The 22,754-nt window shown below is 42.9% G+C and overlaps 1 protein-coding gene across 2 annotated transcripts in view; it reads left to right on the top strand.

The window, feature by feature from the left end:
- The window catches only part of EEFSEC (eukaryotic elongation factor, selenocysteine-tRNA specific), a 315,808-nt gene that overhangs the window by 221,377 nt on the left and 71,677 nt on the right, over nucleotides 1-22,754 (top strand). For both annotated transcript variants that reach the window (XM_036737959.1, XM_036737960.1), the window contains exon 6: nucleotides 19,100-19,256. In XM_036737959.1, the coding sequence (XP_036593854.1) occupies nucleotides 19,100-19,256 (157 nt within the window). The remainder of the gene's footprint in view (nucleotides 1-19,099; nucleotides 19,257-22,754) is intronic.

The following is a 22,754-nucleotide window of genomic DNA, read 5'->3' as shown; positions in this document are numbered from 1 at the left end:
ATTTCATCACATCGGTTCTATTGTGTCTTCAGGACTGAGCCATAAAACGAGTCACAGAGACTTTCTCTTTGAACTTGAAATTCTTTCTAAACTACTACTCTAAACCAAGGGAGAGATGAGAGGCAAGCAGGCTGAATGCCCTCCTCTCTGTTGCTTTTCTCCCTCCTTTCTCAAAAGCCCTTAAGTGAGTTTGATTCTGCACCTCGGCTCATAAATTTAAAAAAATATTATCATAATGTAGGTCAGTGAACTGGAGCGCCACTGTACACCACAGGGATCACAGGCAGAGATGGAACCTTCCCTGCCTGTTAGGGCGAAGGACAGTGTAAACAAGACATGGAAGAAGCCTTTAGCTCTCGATTGCCCTAATCCTTTGTTTATGCAGCACTTAAACTGACTTTTGGGGTCGTCTCTGTCTGGCATTAAAGCCCTAAAGCTTTTTGAAGTTTCCCTGAAGTTAATAAAATTAGTCTGCCCTCATTGCAAGGCCCCTGCCTTGGAGGAGACTGGATCCTGTACTGTCTTTGCAGCACTTGGCTTTTTAAGTTAATAATATTTTATAACAAAAAAGACAGAGGCTCCCAAAAGACCATTCGATCAGTAGGCAGCATGGACTGCCTTACCCTATGTTATGAAAATTCGGGGATGATTCACGTGTAAATTCAGTGATGTAAACTAAATTGAAACAGAGTCATTGGAAGTGTAGAGTCTCAATGTGAGAAAAACGAGGGGCAACTAAACTTCCTTTTTAATTTCCTTTTTGTTCTCATGTGAAAACATGAAAGGAATGGTCCCAGAGACAGAGCATAAGAGCATTAATGTATATGGTCAAAGAATATTAGCCAGAAGGACCCCAAGGAACCATCCAGAGGCCAGACCATTTGCTTTTTGATGACCCCTCTTCCCCCAAAGACATATCCAGTCTTACAGATTTTATTATTCCTGAGCCTATTCAGATGCCACTATTTTCCATCATTGTTGCTGTAAAGATCTTTTTATAGATTAAAATAACAATAATTGACATGTCTGTGATGCTTTTAAGGTTAACAAAGTACTTGAGTCGCAACATCCAGTGAGGCAGGTAGTTCATGGATTGATATGTCAGTTTTGCAGATAGGAAAACTGAGGCTTGAAGAGCTTGAATTACTTCCCCTCCACAAGCATGGACACAGGGCCTTCTCCCCAGGCTCACACAGGATCCCAGCCAGGAGCAAGTCCGTTGGAAGAAGGTTCATAGGAGCGTGAGCTCTGCTAGCACTTGCCTGGCACTACTCACTGAGCATTTCTTAGGTGCCATTTTGATTCTCTTTTCTCTATGTTATCTCTGCAACTAGATGTTAAGTTCCTTTGGGACTAGAATTGCTTTCTAGACCATTGCCTCCCCCCATCAAGCCCAAAACAGTGCTTTGTGCATTGTAGACAGACACTAAATATTTGATATCAGTATTAGATTTAATTGATTGTTAATTACATAGTAGATTTTATGTTCAATATTTTGTTAAATGATCTTGTACGTGGTAATAGTGAAGGCAAATAGTGGCAGAGTGTGTAGAGAGCTGACCTTGTGATCCTGGACAAGTCAGTTCATGCAGCTGTATGAACTCTCTGAGGTGGCCGATCACTGATCAGGTGCCTGATTTGTTTAGTGGAAGGAAATCCCCATGAGCTGAGGAAATCGTGGGTCTGGTCGGGGGGGTGTGTGTGTGTGTGTGTGTGTGTGTGTGTGTGTGTGTGTGTGTGTGTGTGTGTGTGTGTGTGTGTGACACACACAGAGAGAGAGAGAGAGACAGAGACAGAGACAGAGAGAGAGATTGGACTCCAAAAAATTATCTGAGTAATTAAGTGTTTCTAGCAGGGTGACTGTGGAAGAATTAGCAGATCCAGGCTCTTATCGGCTGTACCACAGACTAGCTAGATGACCATGGCTAATTCATTTCTCCTGCCTAGGCCTCAGTGAGAACTTGAATTAAATTTTCTCTCAAGTCCCTTTCAGCACTCATTCCATTCAAAGTATTTTGGGCCGTCCTGGCTTAGAGTGAATGTCAGTGGTGACTGTTTTTCTTTGGAACAGCAACCCTGAGGGTCTTCCCCTCCCAGTTTGATTTTTTTTTCTTTTTTTCTGATTAAAGGGGCCATCCCTTGACTCACTTCTTAAAGAGGCCTATTCACTGAATGGGCATTTACTCACTCAAAGTGAGTACGTGAAAAGGGCTTAGCCTAAAAGGGCTGGGGTCTCCTATGGCATCCTAGATCATCCCTAGTCATCCTGATGAATATCTGGTCACTGGATCCAGATGGCTCTGGAGGAGAAAGTGAGGCTGGTGACCTTGCACAGCCCACCCTCACTCAGATCAAAGTCAACATTTCTCTAATGCCATGGTCCTCTTCCAAAACGGACAAACACAACATTCAGAGGTAACTTTCTGGGGATTAGAGATTGATGCATTCACTGTTTTAGCATCTCTAGCACCTAACAGTGCCTGACACATAATAGACACTTTTAAAATGTTTGTTCATTGATATCCTGTATTATTTCTCAGCTCCAGCACCCAAATTACTAAAAGAACCTCAGCTCTCCACATTCTGAGACAGTCTTGTACTGTCCAGCCTATGCATAGCAATCCAGTCATTGTGATGTGTGGCATCACAAGTAGGACCTCATCCCAGAGAGACTTATCTTCTGTGGAGAGTCACCAGGCCTTGTGTCTTAATGGACATAAAAAAGTCTTCCATTTCCTACTGTGGAGCCCTATGTGGTCTAACCTCAGGTCTGAGGGAAGCAAGACACTTGCCATGGGAGTTCCTGGCTTGGCCGTCATTTCCTCACAAAATCAGCTGGAGCTTAAGTGGGAGTAATATTCTTTTTAAAGCTGCATAGTGTTGTATCTGTGGGGAGTTGAGAAACATTTAAAAACAGTCTCAAGAGCTTTGACCAAATAACCATTCTGGGCACAGTTCTTCCCTGGTTCTACCCCTGGATTATAGACGGTTTATCAGCATGAAGACTAGTAAATAGGAGATAATATTAACCACATTTTATGATGGCGTGTGAAAGTATTGGAAACAGAATCCAAAGATTCGTCAGCACTCACTGGAATGCTACAGCTCCCAAAGGCAGCCAACTGGGGTGGGGGTGGGGCGATCTTACTTTCTTGCCCCAGGAGTCCCAGTTCTGGGGAAATGAAGTTACAACCTTTAAACTTTCTCTTTAGATTTCTTAATGACAGGTGCATATGAAACTGACTAAGGAACATCAGTGGGAAGGTGCCATTCCAAGAAGTGGATTTGCCTGGTTGTTTGGTTTAATGGCATCTTCTAGCTTCAGCCTATGAATGATGTATGACAGCTTAATTTTGTAAAAACCATAATGAGTTTAGATTAACTTTATTTGGAAAGAATTTGGGTTTCATAATACCTCTTGATAGTCAACAGAATTCAATTTTTCCGTATTATTGATGGTAATTTTATAAAATAAAAATTGCAGCTTAAAAATTTTTTTTAAAAGAAACCAACCTTAGTCTCCTTAGCCAAAAGTGATTGTACCTTTTTGTTGTACTCTAAGCCCTCGGGACTGTGGATCATTCATCTTTTTATCTCCCTCAGAATTAGGCACTGTACATTTCAGGGAAGAAGGTACTTAAAAACGGTTTGTGGAATAAATATCCTTATGTGGATTTTTAATGAAGTTTTTCATCTCAATTTATTAACTAAGAAAGGCAGCAAGAATACTGTATTTTATTTAATATTCTGTCATAAAGAGAATAGAATATTTTTTTCAGTAAAATTTTTAGGGTAAATTGATTATTTAACTTTTTTCTGAAAAAAGAAATCATTTTTACAGAGCAACTTTAGCCTTGAGAGTAAAAATTGGATTTTACTGTGATTAGAGACCCTTGAGAAAGAGGGTCTGAAAACCAAGTTTACAAATCACTGTAGCAAGGAAGAGTGCTATCTCTAGGTACCCTTGTCAGCTGTGCTGCGCTGACCTTGTATGACTTGTGTGACATCCATCTGAGCCTCTGGACCTCCCCACTGAGGGAAAAGAATACACCCTCTGACTTGTCCTGTACTATAGCTGGCAGCCAATAATAATTGATTTGTAGTGAAGTCCTTTGTTTTCCTTGAAGAGAAGTAGAATATGAATAAATTGTAATTGGTATTTGCTAGATGGTAGGTTTCTTTGGGGTAGTAACTCCGTGATTTTTATCTTTCTATCTCTAGTGCCTAGAACAATGACTAGCTTAAAGCATCCAAATAAGTGCCATTACTGTCTCAATGTACTCTGCCTTGATCAGACCATATCTTGAATTTTGGGTTCAGTTATAGTCACTCCGTATTAGAAAGGATGTTGACAAGATGGAAGGCATTCAGAATGTTGAGAAGACTCCAAACCATGCTTTGTGAAATCGTTTGGAAAAACTGCCAACATCTTACTGGGGCAAACTGAGGGAGGGAGAAGATACTCGCTTCAGTATTTGAAGGACTTTCTTGTGGAAGAAAGGCTTATATTTGTCCCCTGAGTCCAGGGTGGTGTGGATGGGGTTGGGGAGTACTAAGAGCAATGGATAGATGTCACCAGAAGACCTGTTTTAGTTTGGTATAAGGAAAAGCTTCAGAACAGTTGGAGATATGAATGGGCTGCTTCAGGGAGTAGTGAATTCACCATCACCAGAAGTCTTGTGGATGCTATGGAAATGAGTCCTCTCTGGGTCACTTCAGGTCATTGGGAGCATCAGATGTTGGAGCCGGAAGGCACCTATCAACCCTGTGGCCTGATCCCTGCATGATAGGACATGGAATAAAGGCTGTGGAGCACAGCAGAAAGAGCTCTGGGTTCAGATACTCCCTCAGCCACTTTCTCTGTACCAGGGATAAGTCATCTTACTTCTCTGGACCACATTTCCCTCATCTATCAAATGAGGGTGACCTTTAAAACCCCCTCCAAGCTCTACATCTGGGATCCTTTGGCTTGGCCATGATTACACACTTCTGGGAGGACTTGAAGTAACCAGCCTTTAAATCGGGCCTGGAGCCCAGCTTCAGAGCCTGAATTCTACTCCCAGCCCTTAGGCTATTTACGTTTCTGCTTTTGTTAGAACCCTTGGAGAAACTCGCCACCCTCCCTGAGCCTCTCTAAGATGGAGACAGTAATTCTTGCGCCACCTGTCTCACAGGGTTGAAGTGCTCGTGATTCTAGGATTCAAATAAATAGTTTTTGAGGTGAAATGAAATTATCATTCCATAAACAACAGCTCAGTTGTGCCTGTAGGCAGCACTCCACCTGAGGAGCAGTTGGTTCCAGGACTGTGGAGAAAGAAACCAAAGCCTTTTGTATTTTTTCTGTCCCATCAGTAAGTAAAGGCAGCTGTTGCTGCTTCAAGAATAATGGCTTGGTGGGGCCACCCACGTCCTACAATACTGCTGCCTCTCAGAGCTCATTTTACTTGGTTGCACCTTCAGCTTTCTGATGACTGGGGGGAGGTGGGGCTGTTATCTCGACATGCCCTTTACATTCCCCTGATTGCTTAATTAATAATCCATACTTGGACTGGATCCTCCCATCTAGCTACAGACCTTGAAATTAGCAATAAATGCGTCAGGTTTCTTCTGATTTGGGATTTAACATGCCCGTGTCATGGTGGCATTTGGGTTCTCTGGCTACAAGGGAGCTACAGTCAAACTGGAGGAAACCCCGGTTTCAGTTCCTTTTATGGCATATATCTCTGAGGCAGGATTAGCCTCTGTCACCCTGCTCTGCATCGTTCGCTCAGGACAGGCTGTGAGGTGGCCATGATCACTAGGCAGGCTACAGGCTCTCTTTTTGATTGATTCCTTCTTCACGAATCCTACAGCTGACAGGAACCTTAGGCAGTATCTAGTCCAACCCCTTCATTTTGCATATGGGGAAACTGAGGCCCTAATAAAGCGATTTGTCTAAAGTAATACATTATGTCATTGGCAAAACCAGGACCAGTTCCCAGCCAAGTGCTCTTTCCTTGTGCTAGGCTGCCTCTTTCTAGGGATGAGCACTAGTCTGACACATGTGATAGTGCTGGCATGAAGACTTGGAATGTACAAAACACTGTCCCAAGCTCTGAGGATGAGAACAGCAATGCCGCACAGCTCCTGCTCTCAAGGGACTCACAGATGGGAGATAGGGTGGAAGGAGGCAGCTGCAGGTGAAAAAGAGAGGCCTCATGGGCCCTAGTCTGTGCTTCCACACTGGGCTGAATGAGGCCCGGGGTATGGTGGCACAGCAGATGGGTGAGCATCTTAGCACCACTGAGAGGACTGGATCCACCTCCAATGCTGGACCATTTGACAATACCACAGACTTGGCGGGGCGGGGTGAGAGCTTGCTCTCCCGGCTCTTCAGTTGCTGCAAGGAGGTTGGAGCAGGATGTCACTCCCACAGATACGGTCATCAGATCATATCATCACAAAGATCGAGTCCCCGGATGATGGCTGCCTGTCTGGGCTGGGAGCAGAGCCTGTGGTCTGGGGGCGGGGGATGGGGGGCATCGCTGTTCCTGGCATCCTTGGGTAAGTGTCCTGAATTGTTTGAGTCCATAACAAGTCTTCGTTGAATTGAATGGTCAGGTTTGGCAGAGGCATGTGGTACATAGAAAGGAATAGTGGAAGATGAAGTTGAAAAACTATGTTGAAACTAGATTGTAGAGGACTTTGAATAATCGCCGGAGTTCAGTCTTTATTGGGAGTTTATCACCTGAAACACTGAAAATATTTAATGACGAGGGGAATGACACCATCGAAGCATTTATTGAGCACCAGTTAATAAAGAATTGGGAGATCTGATCCTACTTATTTCCTAGTTGGGCAGACAAGATTTACATATGTGAGACAAGAATGATTTTAAGTAACAGTAATACGAGAGAGACAAGTATGGATCCAAGAGACACTGTACAGGCCGAAGCAGCAGAAGTAGCAGAATGGGTTAAATCCAAGGAGTGAGGAGAAGCAAGAGGCAAAAATGAGTAACAGTGGTGGTGCCATTGTAGAAATAGAGAAGTCAGATGGCCTCAAGGTAGTGGATACTGATCTGTAGACAGTTGTAAAGTGGAGAGTCTTACACATTTCTCCCTCTACTAGATATCATATGCCCCTTGAGATGTCACATGTCTTGCCTATAGTTTTAGTCCATACCAAACATTCATGGAATGTCTAGTTTGATCCACCTTACTAAGCAGTCCATAATTGGGGGGAAAGGAGAGACCGCCAGTCAAAACTACCATTCCCTATTCAGACACCAACCACAACTCATCTTAGAATTCCTTAAGCAGGTAGAGGGGACGAAGAAGTCCCAGAGAGAGTTGTAAAGGGTTAGTAGAAAAAGGGAATTTGGGAGTCATGGCTCAAAGGCAGCTTAGTGTATCTCAGTGTGAAGAAAATTATCTAATCCCAGAGATTATTTAGAGTTCATGGGGAAGCCTCTCCAAGGTTTTGACCAAAGCATCCAGATGACATTACTAGGATTGGCATTAAGAGCTAGAGGTTTTCTTGGTATATTAAATGAGTAAATGATGAATCACTGTTGCATTTTTTTAGTGTGGCTGGCTGGCATAACTATTGGATGTTCTAGACAAGGAGGAGTCATAAGGAATTTTCCATGTCTCTTACTATTCAGGAAGGTTTCTTAAGGAAATGGTGGGATTTTAGAAGCCACTGTAATGTAGGAAAATGGAGTCCTGGTATAGTGTTGGAGTGTGGGGATTAGACAAAGTGTTCGCTGAGTAGATTTACCCCAGTAGGAAGTTAGACAGAAAAACTGAATGAAACAAAGAAGATGAAGCAGTTGGGGATGGACTACCTTTTCCTTAGCTCATACCTTTAAAAAGTGTTGATATACAGTAAAGTCTTTCCTACAATGCTGTTTTCTGAATGAATGAATGAATTTTCTTGTAAGTAAACCACTGGTCCTCTTCCCTAAGAGAGACTTAAGAATTAATCAAGTCAAGTCAACAAGCATTTATTAAGTGCTTACTATATGCAAGGCACTGGGCTAAGTGCTAGGAATACAAATACAAGAAGAAAGTCTTTGCTCTCAAAGAGTTTACATTCTAATAAGGGAATGCAACACATAGAATGAAGCTGAAAGGGGAGGGAAGGAGGAAAGAGTCCTTAACAGGGCATGGTAGAGAAAGTCTGGAGAGGAATAAAAATTCTGGGAGAAACCAGCTAGTTAGAGGGAGAGGCTGTGGGAGCAGAGGGGACTTTCAGAGTGAGAAATCCAGGGAAAGAGTGACCTTTCAGAGCGAAGAGGTTTCTGCGGTGTGGTGGGAAATGTCCCAAGAGCCAGGAGCGTAGCCTGGGGAGGAATGAACCAGCTATGTCTCTCTATCATTGGAAGAGTTCAGCAATATAATGGACTAGATGACCATTCCTTGAGCATGTTTTCTTATATTCGCTCTACATTCTTATAAAACCTCAGCTGAGCCCTCGCAGCTACTTGAGAGTTCCTTATCAATAAACTATCCTGTTCTCCACATCAGCTGCTCATATGAGCCTTAGACTGTCTCATGTGAATTCTCTCAGCCCTGCTTCTTCATTTCCCCAGACTTCTTGGCATCATTTACTCTTCTTCATTTTCTCTGTTCCCAGAAGATTTTTCCATCTAGACTTCTCTCTTGGGTGTTCAAACTCTTCACCTCTACTGCTCCCCGACAAGCATACTTAGGTTTCCTCTATCCCAAAACAGCATTCACATGACCCCATTTATCTCCTTTTCACTTCTAAACTTCTTAGCCTTCAGTTCTCCTCAAGAATGAGAACGTACTCTCAGCCCCCTGAAATCTGTTTTCTTTTTCCCCAGATCTACCAGAAAACTGTTCTTTCAGAAGTCACCAATGCATTGTCTTTGAAATAATAATGCAATGATATTTTTTTTCAGACCTTTTGATGATAATTAGGAGAGCTATGCAAAGTCATCAGCCTCACTTTCTCCTCCAGAACCATTTGAGTCCAGTGGCCAGATATAGATCAGGATGGCAGGAGATGGCCCAGGATGCAGTGGGAGACCTTCGCCTCTTTAAGCTAAGGTCTTTAACAGGGGCCAGAAATAAGAAATAACAGGCCATAGTCAGGAGCAAACTGAGAATCAGGCAGTATGTGGCGACCAAAGGATCAATTGAGAACAGTCAGTTAATCAATAAACAAGTACCTGTTATATCCCAGGCCCTGTGCAGATGCTGAGAATACAAGGCAAAAATGAAATATCCTTAACCTCACAGAACTTATGTTCTATTAGAAGAGATAATGTGTGTGCACACATATATGTTTGCATATATAAGAGCTTATACAAAATAAATTGAAGGTAATTTGGTTTGGAGAGAGCCCTGGCAGCTGAGTGGATCAAGAAAGACTTCAGGTAAAGTGGCACTTGTCTGAACCGGGAAGCAATCTAGGGTTTCTGAGAGGTGGCAGTGAGTTGAGACTGCATCACAGCCAAGGTAGACAGCTTGTGCCAACCCTTGGAGATGGAAGCTGGAGCGTTGAGTGTGAGAAATGGGGAGGCCAGTGTGGCGGGACTCTAGAGGGCAGGCAGGGGACTGATGTCTGCTGAACCTGGAAAAGTGGGATGGGGTCGGGATGAGAAGAGCTTTAACTGGCAAACAGAGGATTTTGGACCCGATCCTTGACAGTGTAATAATAATAATAAGTAACATTTATCTAGCACTTACTGTATGCCAGTACTGTGCAAAGTGCTTTGTAGATATTGTCTCATTTGATCCTCTCAACAACCTTGGGAGGTGGATGCTGTTATGATCCCTATTTTACAGAGGAGGAAGCTGAGGCAAACAGGGTCAAGTGACTTGCCCAGGGTCCCATAGCTGTTAAATGTCTGAGGCCAGATTGGAACTCAGGTCTTCCTGATGCTGGGCCCAGCATTCTGTTCATTGCACTACTACTGGAATTTAGTTAGCAAAGGAGTGACATGGTCAGACCTGTACTTTAAGAAAATGATTTTGGGGGGTGGAGCCAAGATGGCCACTGGAAAGCAGGGACTTGCCTAAAGCTCTGCTCCAGGACCCTCCAAACACCTATAAAAATGGCTCTGAACAAATTCTAGAACTGCAGAACCCACAAAATAGCAGAGGGAAGCAGGGCTCCAGCCCAGGACAGCCTGGATGGTCCTTGGGTAAGGTCTATCACACAGAGCTGGGAGCAGAACAGAGCAGAGCCCAGCATGAGCAGTGCCTGGACCAACCAGACCGGGAACCAGGTGGAACAGGCCCTAGAGCCCTGAATCAGTGAGCTGTGGCAGTTACCAGACTTCTCAACCCACAAACACCAAAGACAATAGAGAAGGTTAGTGGGAAAAGCTGCGGGGACAGAGTGAAAGGAGTTCAGGGTTTGGCCACCACCCTGGGGGCAGCAGAGGTGGTGCAGCTCTGAGGACAGAGCTATAGCTGCAGTTGCCTCTGGCCCCAGGCCCACCTTGTGGGAGGAATTAAGTGGCAGAGCAGAGCAGGAGTGCAGAGCCTGCTTGAGATCTGAGTCGCGGTCCAGGTTGGCGGTTCTTGGGGGAGGAGGAGCACTGGTGTGGCAGAGCTTGCTGTGTAGAAATAGTTCTGAAAACAACAGCGCAGCCCCTCAAGCTTGGGACAAAGTACTCCCTACAAGCAGTCATACCCGACGAAAAACTCAAGGGCCAAGTAAGTTGGCTGGGAACATGGCCAGGCAGCAAAAACGCACCCATATTCAGTCTCAGACTTTGGAATCTTTCTTTGGTGACAAAGAAGACCAAAACATACAGCCAGAAGAAGTCAACAAAGTCAAAGAGCCTACATCAGAAGCCTCCAAGAAAAACATGAACTGGTCTCAGGCCATGGGAGAGCTCAAAAAGTATTTGGAAAAGCAAGTTAGAGAAGTAGAGGAAAAATGGGGAAGAGAAATGAGAGTGATGCGAAAAAACCATGAAAAACAAATCAATAACTTGCTAAAGGAGATTCAAAAAAATACTGAAGAAAACAACACCTTAAAAAATAGACTAAGTCAAATGGCAAAAGAGCTCCAAAAAGCCAATGAGGAGAAGAATGCCTTGAAAGGCAGAATTAGCCAAATGGAAAAGGAGGTCCAAAACACCACTGAAGAAAATACTATCTTAAAAATTAGACTGGAGCAAGTGGAAGCTAGTGACTTTATGAGAAATCAAGATATTATAAAACAGAACCGAAGGAATGAAAAAGTGGAAGACAATGTGAAATATCTCATTGGACAAACCACTGAGCTGGAAAATAGAACCAGGAGAGATAATTTAAAAATTATTGGACTACCTGAAAGCCATGATCAAAAAAAGAGCCTAGATACCATCTTTCAAGAAATTATCAAGGAGAACTGCCCTGATGTTCTAGAGCCACAGGGCAAAATAGAAATTGAAAGAATCCACAGATCACCTCCTGAAAAAGATCCCAAAAAGAAAACTTGTAGGAATTTTGTTGCCAAATTCCAGAGCTCCCAGATCAAGGAGAAAATACTGCAAGAAGCCAGAAAGAAACAATTTTAGTATTGTGGAAACACAACCAGGATAACACAAGATCTGGCAGCTTCTACATTAAGGGATCAAAGGGCTTGGAATATGATATTCCAGAGGTCAATGGAGCTAGGATTAAAACCAAGAATCACCTACCCAGCAAAATTGAGTATCATGTTCCAAGGCAAAATATGGATTTTCAATAAAATAGAGGACTTTCAAGCTTTCTCAGTGAAAAGACCAGAGCTGAATAGAAAATTTGACTTTCAAACACAAGAACCAAGAGAAGCATGAAAAGGTAAACAAGAAAGAGAAATCGTAAGGGACTTACTAAAGTTGAACTGTTTTGTTTACATTCCTACATGGAAAGATGATGTGTATGATTCATGAGACCTCAGTATTAGGGTAGCTGAAGGGAATATACATATGTATATATATATGTGTGTGTGTGTGTGTGTGTATACATACACACACACACACGCACGTACACACACATGTGTATACACACACAAACACACACATATATAGACAGAGGGTACAAGGTGAGTTGAATATGAAGGGGTGATATCTAAAAAAATAAAATCAAATTAAGGGATGAGAGAGGGAGAAAGGGAGAGAGAGAATGGCATAAATTATCTCACATAAAAGTGGCAGGAAAAAGCGGTTCTGTAGGAAGGGAGAAGGGGGCAGGTAAGGGGGAATGAGTGAATCCTGCTCTCATTGGATTTGACCTGAGGAGGGAATAATATACACACTCAATTGGGTATGTTACCCCACAGGAAAGGAGGAAGGAGATAAAAAAAGGGGGGACAATAGAAAGGAGGGTAGATAGGGGGAGGAGGTAATCAAAAACAGACACTTTCGAAAAGGAACAGGGTTAAGGGAGAAAATTCAGTGAAGGGGGATAGGTTAGGAAGGAGCAAAATATAGTTAGTCTTTCACAACATGAGTATTGTGGAAGGGTTTTACATAATGATGTGTGTGGCCTACATAATGATGTGTGTGGCCTATGTTCAATTGCTTGCCTTCTTAGGGAGGGTGGGTCTGGAGGGAAGAGGGGAGATAATTAGGAACTCAAAGTTTTAAAAACAGATGTTCAAAAAGAAAAAGGTTTTGCATGCAGCTAGGAAATAAGATACACAGGCAATGGGGCATAGAAATTTATCTTGCCCTACAAGAAAGTGAGGGAAAAGGGGATGGGAGGGGAGTGGGGTGACATAAGGGAGGGCTGACTGGGGAATGGGGCACCCAGAACATATGCCATCTTGTAGTGGGCGGGAGGGTAGAAATGGGGAGAAAATTCGTAATTCAAACTCTTGTGAAAATCAATGCTGAAAACTAAATATATTAAATAACTTAAGTAAATGAAATTAAAAAAAGAAGAATAAAATGATTTTGGCAGCTGTGCAAAGCGTAGATGGGAAAGGGGAGACAGCTGAGGGGGAGAAAAATTAGGTTGTTGCAGTTGTCTAGGTGATCAGTAATGGAGGTCCTGAACTAGGGAGGGGGTGAAGTGAGTAGACAGAAGGCGCCAAATGCAAGAGACATTTGATGGTAGAATCAGTTGATGAGCTGCAGTTTATTAAGTGCTTGCTGTGTGCAAGGCACTGGAGATACTAATAGAAAGAATCAAAGAATCCCTGCTCTGGAGGAGACAACATGGATGCGTACAAATATGGACAGAATAAATGTAAATTAAATAAACACAAAAGAAATGGAAGCTAGTTAATTGCCAGTATCTGCAGGGACAAGTCACAAGCACTTGGGTGGATCCATGTGAAAGGTTGTGCTTCAGCTTGGGCTTGAAGGACCAGAGAAATTCTGTGAGGTGCTGAGGATGGAGTGCATGCCAGGTATGGGGAATGGCCTGTACCCAAGGGCAGGGAGGAAGAAGATGGAATGATGTGTTTGAGGGACAGACAGAGAAAAGGCCAGTTTGGCTTCATACACACATATGTGTATGTATTTGATCTGCAAGGATAAGTTGAGGCCAGGCTGTGGAGGACTTTAAAAGCTAACCAAGGGACTTCATTGACTACTAGGGGAGTTAGATGGTCATACCTATGCTTCAGGAGTATAAGCTGTGTGGAGGATAGAGTGGGAGGAGGCTGTGGGAGTGTGCCACCCTAGGGACAAGGTTCCCTGAATGAACCAGCCTCCAGATTTCAACTCTTGTTCTTTACTTGTTCCAGTTACTTCAGTGTTGTTTAATGAATGACCTTCAGAGCCAGAAGAGGCCATACAGATAACCCACTTCTTATAATCGCGTGTTTAAAAAGCCCCATGTGCATCATGCTTTAATTACATGATATGGGAAGCAAATCCATTTGTAAATCAACCACAGCTACTTACTGAGCACCTACTTAGTGGAAAACATTGTAGAGGGAAGGGGGAGGGAGGGGAATACAAAGAGTTCAGTTCAATTCAGAGAGTGTTTATTAAGCACCTGTTCTGTGCCAGGCACTGTGCTCCAGTGCTAAGGCTACAAAGGCTTAAAAAATGTGAGTCCCTGCCCTTAAGGAGCTTATGTTTTAGTATACGGGGGAGGTTGGGTAGAGGGGTAAAACGTGTACACAGACAAATAAATAAATAAATACAAAATATATACAAATTAGATGGGGTGCCCAGCAATTGAGGAATGGCTGAACAAATTGGCTTATAAATGTGATGGAATAATATTGTGCTGTAAGAAATGGTGAAGGGGATGATTTCAAAGAAACCCGTGAAGACCTATATGAACTGATGGAAAGTAAAGTGAGCATACCTAAGAGAAAAATTTATCCAATGATAATATTGTAAAGACAAACAACTCTGAAAGGGTTAGGAGCTCTGACCAACAAACACACTCATCAGCCACAATTCCCGAAGACTCATGATGAACATACTACTCACCTCCTGATGGAGAGATGATGGATTCAGCATACAGATTGAGACTTTTTTTTTGGACGTGGCCAGTGTGGGAAATTACTTTGCTTTGCCATACATGTTTGTAACGGGATTTCGTTTTTTCCCTCAGAGTTGGGGGTGGGGGGAAGGAGGTGAGAGGGAAAGTGAATTTTTGTGAAATCTTAATTTTAAAAAATGATGAAAAGTAATTCATTGGGGAGGTACTAATAACTGGGGAGAATTAAGAAAAAATTTCTTATAGAAGGTGAGCCTTGAAGTGAACTAGTAATTCCAAGAGGGAGAAAAATCAACCCATCAGTAAACATTTATTAAGTGCCTGCTAGGTGCCTTGCAATGTGCTATGCACTGGAGGTACAAAAAGAGGCCAAAAACAGTCCCTGCCCTCAGGAACATTGCAATCTAATGGGGTTGTCTCCTCCATGCAAACAAATATATACAAAACAAGTTGTAGACAGGATAAATAGTAAATAGTTGATGGAGGGAAGGCACTGAAATTAAGAGAGGTTTCGGGAAGGCTCCCCAAGGTAGGATTTTAGTCAAGACTTAAAGGAAACCAGGGAGGTCTGTAGACTGAAATGAGGAGGAAGGAATTTCTAGGCAGAGGGCCAGCTAGAGAAAATGCCCTGAGCCAAGAGGTGGAGAATCTTGTTCATGGACCAGCCAAAAGGCCAGTGTCACTGGGTATGTGCTGGGGAGTAAGGTGTAAGATGACTGGAACAGTAAGAAGGGGCACATTACGAAGGGCTTTGATGCCACATGGAACAGACAGGGAACCAACAGCAGGTAGACCCATTTGTGAGGGGGGAGAAATGCATAATTAACCTAGAAAGATGGATCAGAGTGAGATGGTGAAGGGCTGGAAATGCCAAACAGAAATGTTTGTTATTTTCTTCTAGATGGGGCAGGAGGCCACCTCCACCCCCACCCCCCACTTCAGGCTCTCCTGGGCACTATTGTAATAGTCTCCTGATTGGTTTCCTTGCCTCAGGCCTCTCCTACTCCAATCCATTGGCTGCACCAGTGATTTTCCTAAAATGTGTTCCTGCTTGTGTCACCTTCCTGCTCCATAAGCCACAATGGCTCCCATTTGCCTGTCAAATCCAAGACAAATCTCCTCTGGCATTGGAAGCCCTTCATAGTCCTGGGGGAGCTTCCTTTTCCAGACCCAAATGGCTAACTTATTATTCTTCTTTGTCTTCACTTCTTGGCCTGGGCTCTTGTCTTGCCTGCTCCCTTCTATCTCTTAGGATCCCAGGTTTCTTTCAAAGCTCAGCCGAGGGCTGCTACCTCCCCAGAGCCTTTCCTGGTCCTCCTAGCAGCCCCTGTCCTTAAAGTATATTTACCATTGACATTTTTATTTACTCCTTGGTGTCCATGTGGTTTCCTTGAGAGGACATAAGCCACTTGTGGGCAGGGGCTGCTTCACTTTTTTCTTTGTCTCTCTGCAAGTATAATGAGAGGCCTGGCCTGGCATTCAGAACCTGGCATGCAGAGTAAGCTCCTGTTGTTGAGCAGACAGAGTGGCCTGCCCTCAAAGACTCTACATGCTAACCAAGGAAAGGACATAAATGTGGGGGGGAAAAGAAATACAAGAACTATATAATAGGATAGGACAAGAGTGTAAAACGTATAGCACATGGAAGTATATAATTAACTGCCAGATGAGTGGCGCCTCAATTAAGAAACATTTTAAATTACCTACTATGTGCAGAGACTATGATAGGCAAGATGCTATGGCTTCACAAAAGGAAGAGATCACTGGGCAGGAATGATCTGGAGGAGACGTCGTGTTTCCCGGTGGTGTTTACAGTGGTTTCCACTTAGTGTTTCTTGAACCCTTGAGGATTCACCATGATGGTCCAGGGGGTTCTAGCTAAAATTTCTGTGATGGAACCTTAAGGAGTAGATAACTACCTATGTTACAAATCTATATGTATTTCCTTCTCTGTGATGACAAGCTTGTGCATTATAGGTTTGTTTCTGCAGCAATTCAAAACTGTCATGAGCTATTGGGGTCCAAAATTCTCATTGTGGTTCTTGTAAGCACCTAATGAATAAATCTAAAAGAACAGTGTGAGTAGTATATTAAGTTAACCTGGGGGTTCATAGCACCTTGTTGTTGTTTTTGTTGTTTCCGAAAGGAGCAGAAACCAGTGGGCAACACTAGTGGCGCAGTATTCGGAGGCCGAGGTCCCAGGGTGCCCTTCCTGGCATGGCAGTAAGTCGGTCTGCTGTGTGACTTTGGCCCGGGCCCTTTATCTCTCTTGGCTTCATTTTTCCCCAGCGTAAAATGAGGGAGTTGGACACTAGACCACCTTGAAAGCCCTTTCCAGATCAAAATCGTGTGACTTTATGAACTGAGTTTTGGAAAATGGGTGGAGTTTGAAATTATGGGGATGGAGCATTTTTTTAAAAAATGTTTCTCTCCTCATTTCTGTTACTGTTGGGGAAAAAAACTCCTTTGTAACAATTTGGCATAGTATCTGTGCTTCATTTTCCTCTGTCCTGCTTTTTTTTTTAAACCACATACATATAAACTTAGAAAATAAATAAATTGGCAAGTGATTGTCTATTAACAGAATAATTCTTTATGAAAGGATTCCTGAGAGGGTTTCTTTAAATAGCAAGGCTCCTTCTCACATTTACATCAGGATGTGATTTGTACTAATTGGGTTAACACAGTGTTGCCCCCCCCACCCCATAGCAGAGTAGAGAGGAGGGTCCACCCATCCTCCAGTCCCGCCTGTAGGCAGAGGAGGCTGCAAGTTTGCCCACTACACTCACTCCCTCATTGCTTTCCTTTGGGGGAATTGGGATGAGAGAAGATGCTTCTGTCAGCATTTTTGTGTAGGCTTTTCTGGTGCTAATGGCGAGTGGGAGGAGGAGATAGTGATTCATTTGAATTACTGAGAAATGAACAGGGTAAAACAAGCTCCTGATTTTTGACCTTTGTAGATTCCAAATAATAATGAAAAAGTTTGGCCTTATGGATGTTAGAAGGCTCTCTGTGGGGGGTTCATTCCAGGTGTGCTGGTTTGGTTTTTAGTGGGAGCCATGAGTCTGAAAATGTTCCCATTTAGTCCTTCAGACAATAGATGTGGGATAGCTGCCACAATGTAGTATTGTCTACCTGTAAATTATGAGGGTTATTTTTAAAAAGGAAAAAAATACCCCACAAAAGTGCTGGTTCACAGTAAGTAAACAGTAGAAGTCATGGTCAGAAATATTGAACACAATGCACATTGAAATCATGGGGTGTGTGTGTGTGTGTGTGTGTGTGTAGACATACGTGCATACATAGACACATATAATTAACGAACTCTGTCCTTTTATGTATGTCAGCAACCATTTATTAAGCACTTACTATTACCCTATATGTGCGTGTTTAATTATTTTTTTTCTTTTGAAGTGGTCTCATGTCCATCTCTCTTTTTTTTTTTACTTTTAATTTATGGGATAAAAAAAGCATTTCCATTATATAGTGTAATTTTTTTAAAAATGATGGCACATGAGACTGCAAATCTATTATCTACAACTTGCTGTTTCTTTTAAAGTTGTCATGTAAATTTTCTCCCTTTTTTTCCTTTTTTTTCTTCCCTCCCCACCCCCACCCCTGCTCTAGAGATGGTTACCATTAGACAGCAATATATATATGTGTATATATATATATACACATATATATAAATGTAAAATTATTCTATACCTACTTTAATTTATCATTTCTTTCTCTGAATAGATAGCTTCTTCCTTCGTATGTCTTTATAGTTAATTTGGGTATTTATAATAGTCAAAATGACTTATTAACTTCAAGTTGTTCTTAAAACTATTGCTACTACTGTATACAGTGTTCTCTTGGTTCTGCTCATTTCACTTTTCATTTATTCGGGGAAGTCTTTCCGTGTTTTTCTAAGATCATCGAGCTCATCATTTCTTATAGCACAGTATCTTATGGCACAATCATATACTGCAGCTCGTTCAGCCATTAGTCTTTTAACTTAAAAAAACCCAGTTTATTCATTTGGCAAACTCTGTTGCTAGAGAGATACCTAAATCTTCAACCAGGGCTTGATATTTTGTGTTTGTAGGGATAGAATCTGGGTTTGTGGTTTCGCTGGTACAGGGCACTCTCTTGTGAGGAAATTTCCTCTACAGTGCAGGTTAGCAGCTTCTAGTCTCAGAGAACTGCCAAAGCATTGAATCAGTGACTTGCCTAAGGTCACACAGCTAGTATTTATCAGAGGCAGGACTTGAACTCAGGTCTTCCTGGCTTCAAGGCCAGCTCTCTCATGCAATGAGGCCTCTTTGTGTTCACTTACTCATCCTGTTTCTCATCCTGGCACAGAGTTGGCCCTAGAAGACTCTGCTAGGTAAGCACAGGCTCTGAGGCTCCAGATACGACTGGTGACAAGCCGTGGCCAGTCTCACTCCCCTCAGAGGCTCGTCACCAGACAATGAAGACTGTCGTCTGTAGCACTTGCCAGTCTCCCAAAGTGTAGGAGAGGCTTCAGTGAATCCTAGTGGAGGGAGGACCAGCTGCTGCAGTCAGGTCCTTTCAAGTTTGTAATACCAGTGGAAAAGCTCCAGGGTCTAGGGCTGGCCCTGCTGCTAACGGGGCGGGGGGGGGGGGGGGGAGGGGGGGGTGATTCCAGAGGTGGCCTTCCAGTCCTAACCTTCGGTATTGTGGCCCTTGTCTTTTCATAGGTGATCGATGATTACAGTGTGATTGGCCGGTCCTTGTTTAAGAAGGAGACCAACATCCAGATCTTTGTGGGGCTGAAGGTCCGCCTGTCATCGGGGGAAAGTGGAGTCATTGAAAGCGGCTTTGGCCAGAGTGGAAAGTTCAAGATCCGGATTCCCGGTGAGTGCTGCTCTTCTCTGCCGGAGACCTCTTTGTACACAGTTCTGGGTCTTAGTGATGAGATGTGTTAGGAAGTACTTGTGTATTCCCTGGTCTGAGAGATGACAACTTCAGAAATGCTGACTTGGGAACCACGTAAATGGGTAAAGTGCTAGCCTTGGAGCTTGGAAGACTTGAGTCCAGATGCCACCTCACACTTGCTAGTTGCATGACCCTGGGCAGATTGCTCAGCGTTAGCTTTCTGATCTGTAAAACAGTGCTCGTAGCCCCTGCATCAGCAGAGAATTATGGATATCAAAGTAGGAGATGCATCTGAGACACTTGTCAGACCTTAAAGCACTATGTAAATGAGAGCTATTGTTATTATTGTGACTGTGGAAATTCGGAAGCGATTGATGAAGGCCTCAGATGCCGCCCTTGCAGTCCTGTGGTTTAGATAGATTGACAGGCTAAATGGCTCGTGGTACCCCAGCATCTGGTCTTGTTGATCCTGAGGCAGAGGGATGGAGAACTTTAGAGAAAAGTGTTCAGTAATTAAACAGCCGTTGGGAAGAGGAAGCCAATTAACCCAGTCGCAGCAGATCCTGCGACAAGAAGATGGTATTTGCAGGCATAGTCACATACTAAATGGGAAAAGCCAGATTTCCTGCCAGAGGACAGCCCTTGTGCATGTCCTTAGCCAAGGGAAGTTTTGCCATCATCTGGGAAATATGCTCCTCACCCCTCCCCACTTGTATAAACAGATGGGCATTCCCAAATGGAAAAGGGAGACTCCTGGGCAGCTCTCTGGGCTCTGTTCAGGTATTCTCCCTCTGCATCCAGCGTTTGTTAGGAGACGTGAATGGGTCCAAATAAGACTCTGACTTGTTTTCTTTCTTCTCTGACCTATGGCAAACTTGGCTCTTCACCATAGAACAGACTGCAGCAGTAGACAAAGCAGAACCCTCTCCTCTGAGCATTACGCTTAGAAAGTCGAAGGGTGATTTAGAAATGAACGGTGGTTAAACAGCTCTGTCTGTTTAAGGATGGCTGGGCTGTGGAGGGAGGGGAGGGAAATGGTAATGACGCCATTTGAGTCAACTACAGTTCACATTCCATTGTTAGGTCAGTGTTGCTTTTTTAATGTGTCTGCATCCTGTTTGTGGTTTTTTTTTTTTTTTAATTAAATATAACTGGTTAGATTCCTCCGTCCCACCCACCATCTTCTATCCCTCCTTCTTCTCTACCCCCCACATCTTTGGCCTGCCTTTTCCTGTAGATCCCTTCTATAAAGAATTACTCTTAACGTTTTTGAAGTGCCTTAATTGTTAAGGAATCTTCAATAAACTAAAGACATCTGATACTAGGGGAGGAAAAAAATGACTTGTCTGCAAGTTAAAAGCTGCTTCAGCCTAACAGCCTCAGATTTGGTTTTGTGTTATTTAAAAGCCAAGTGGGCAGTGAAATGAGATCTTTGGAGTGGGTAGGTCCCTTGGTGGGTCTGTCACTCGTGATAGCTAATGTTTGCTAGACAGTCTCAAAAAGACTAGTAGACTGAGAGAAATGGTAGAATCTGGCTCCAAGCGGGTGACCTCATAAGGAGTGGCTGAGCACCTTTTCTAGGGAGGAGCAACAGGGCTGGCTTTATAGAGAGACAAAGTGGGTAGTTTCTTCCACAGTCTGATTTCGGAATCTGTGGGTGGAGGAGGGTTCGCCTGTCTTTTCTCCAAATCTCACCACTCCTCAGAGGCTGCATGATGTGGGGGGAAAGCACTCCTAACAGACCCAAGATCTGTGAGGTGCCGATAGTGGACAGAGCACTTGAACCAAGGTTCACATCTCTGCGCCATCATATCCTGACCGGGTGACCGCGGCCGGGCATTTCACCTCTCGGAAACTCAGTGTCTTCATCTGTAAAATGGGTGTAATAATGTTAAACTATAGGCAAGTAGTTGTAAGGAAAAGCACTTTGTAAACCTTCAACCACCATCCCAGCCTTCTCCCCTAAAGCTCTTAGCTTCATGCATAACATGAGAAGAATCCTGACAGTCTCTCCCTCCCTTGTGTTTGTTGTTCAGATCACATGAGCGAGTAGTACTTATAGAGCTGCTTTATGTTTTTCCACAGCAATCTATATTTATAAAGTATTTTATACATTTATCTCCATATCGATCCATACAACAGCCTTCTGAGGTAAATAAAAACAATACATCATGATTCCTGATAGTTATATGTCATTCATTACAGAACTAGAGGGAGATGCTAGTTTAAAATAATTTCCTCTTTTTGGTCAGCCTCAGCTCATCACCTTTTTACTTTGCATCTGATTGATGGGTCCAGTTGTTGAAGTCACTTCTGAAACTGAGTCAACTCTAGGGTGTAGTATCATGACTTTAAATTTCATACTGCAATTTGAGATCAAGATAAGACAAAAAATCATATATTTCTGTTTGTTTTTACTTGGGTGCCCTGTTCACTTTTAATATATGTTTGTTTTAAAAAAAAAGTTTTCGTTTTTCAGAAGTTCCAAATAAACCAAGGCTAATATGACACGTCAATTTATTTTGCCCATGGGTACTACCATGCCATCCTCACTTAGAATGAGTTACAGTGGCAAGCTTTGACTTTTCAATTAGAGCAGAGCCACAAAGCCAAGGCCAGGAGAAGCATTATACAGTATATCTTTTTCACTATTTAGAAGTATAATTTGTAGATTCTTAGGTGGTTCTGATAACTTCCTATGGTTATCAACTGTTGAACTAGGTTGGTAGGATATGTCCTTCTGGCTGCTCCAACTACTGTAGCTTTTGGAGTCATCACTTGGAAGCTGGCTATCCTTAGGCATAGGACCCTTAGCTAAGTCCTTGGAACTTTTAGGACAAGTGACCCTTAAAAACCTTAGGATCCCAAGAAATTAAAGAAACTAAGTACTGAGATTGCACCAGGTTAATAAAGAATAAGAATAGAAAGAGTTCTGAGTGTGTGTGTGTGTGTGTGTGTGTGTATGTGTGTGTTGCCTACTTCAGACAACCCTCTGACTTACAGGAGGGTGGGTCCTAGTACGAAATACTCTGGATTATCTAGGCTTTCTTGTGTGGAAACAACATATTACAATAAAACTTTAGGAGACTTGATCTGTATAGTCCATATACTTTCAGTACTTGGTTGTATGGCCTTGTTCAAGTGCCTTATGAGCTTCAGTTGCCTTATCTACAAAGTAAGAGAGTTGGGTTAGATTATCTTAAAGGTTTCTTCCATGTGGACCATTACCTTTAGTATTTTATATATCTAAGCTTCCCAGAGATGAAAATTTGCAAAGGATTCTGCAATTTTGCCTAAGGGACCATGATAAACTAAAGATTGATCTAGACAAAGTAGGATAAATGAAATCATAATATAATTGGAATCATTAAATGGAAGGTCCACTAGACCTTCTCTTGGACTCTAGGGATATATGAACTCTCTCCTTTTCCCATCTCTTTCTGAGTGTTCTCAACATCCCTGCCCAGCATACTTGTT

The sequence above is a fragment of the Trichosurus vulpecula genome, chromosome 9 (genome assembly GCF_011100635.1).
Source record: "Trichosurus vulpecula isolate mTriVul1 chromosome 9, mTriVul1.pri, whole genome shotgun sequence".
Lineage (NCBI taxonomy): Eukaryota > Metazoa > Chordata > Mammalia > Diprotodontia > Phalangeridae > Trichosurus > Trichosurus vulpecula.
Note: the sequence above shows the minus strand (reverse complement) of the source record. Positions and strands in the feature narration are given on the sequence as shown.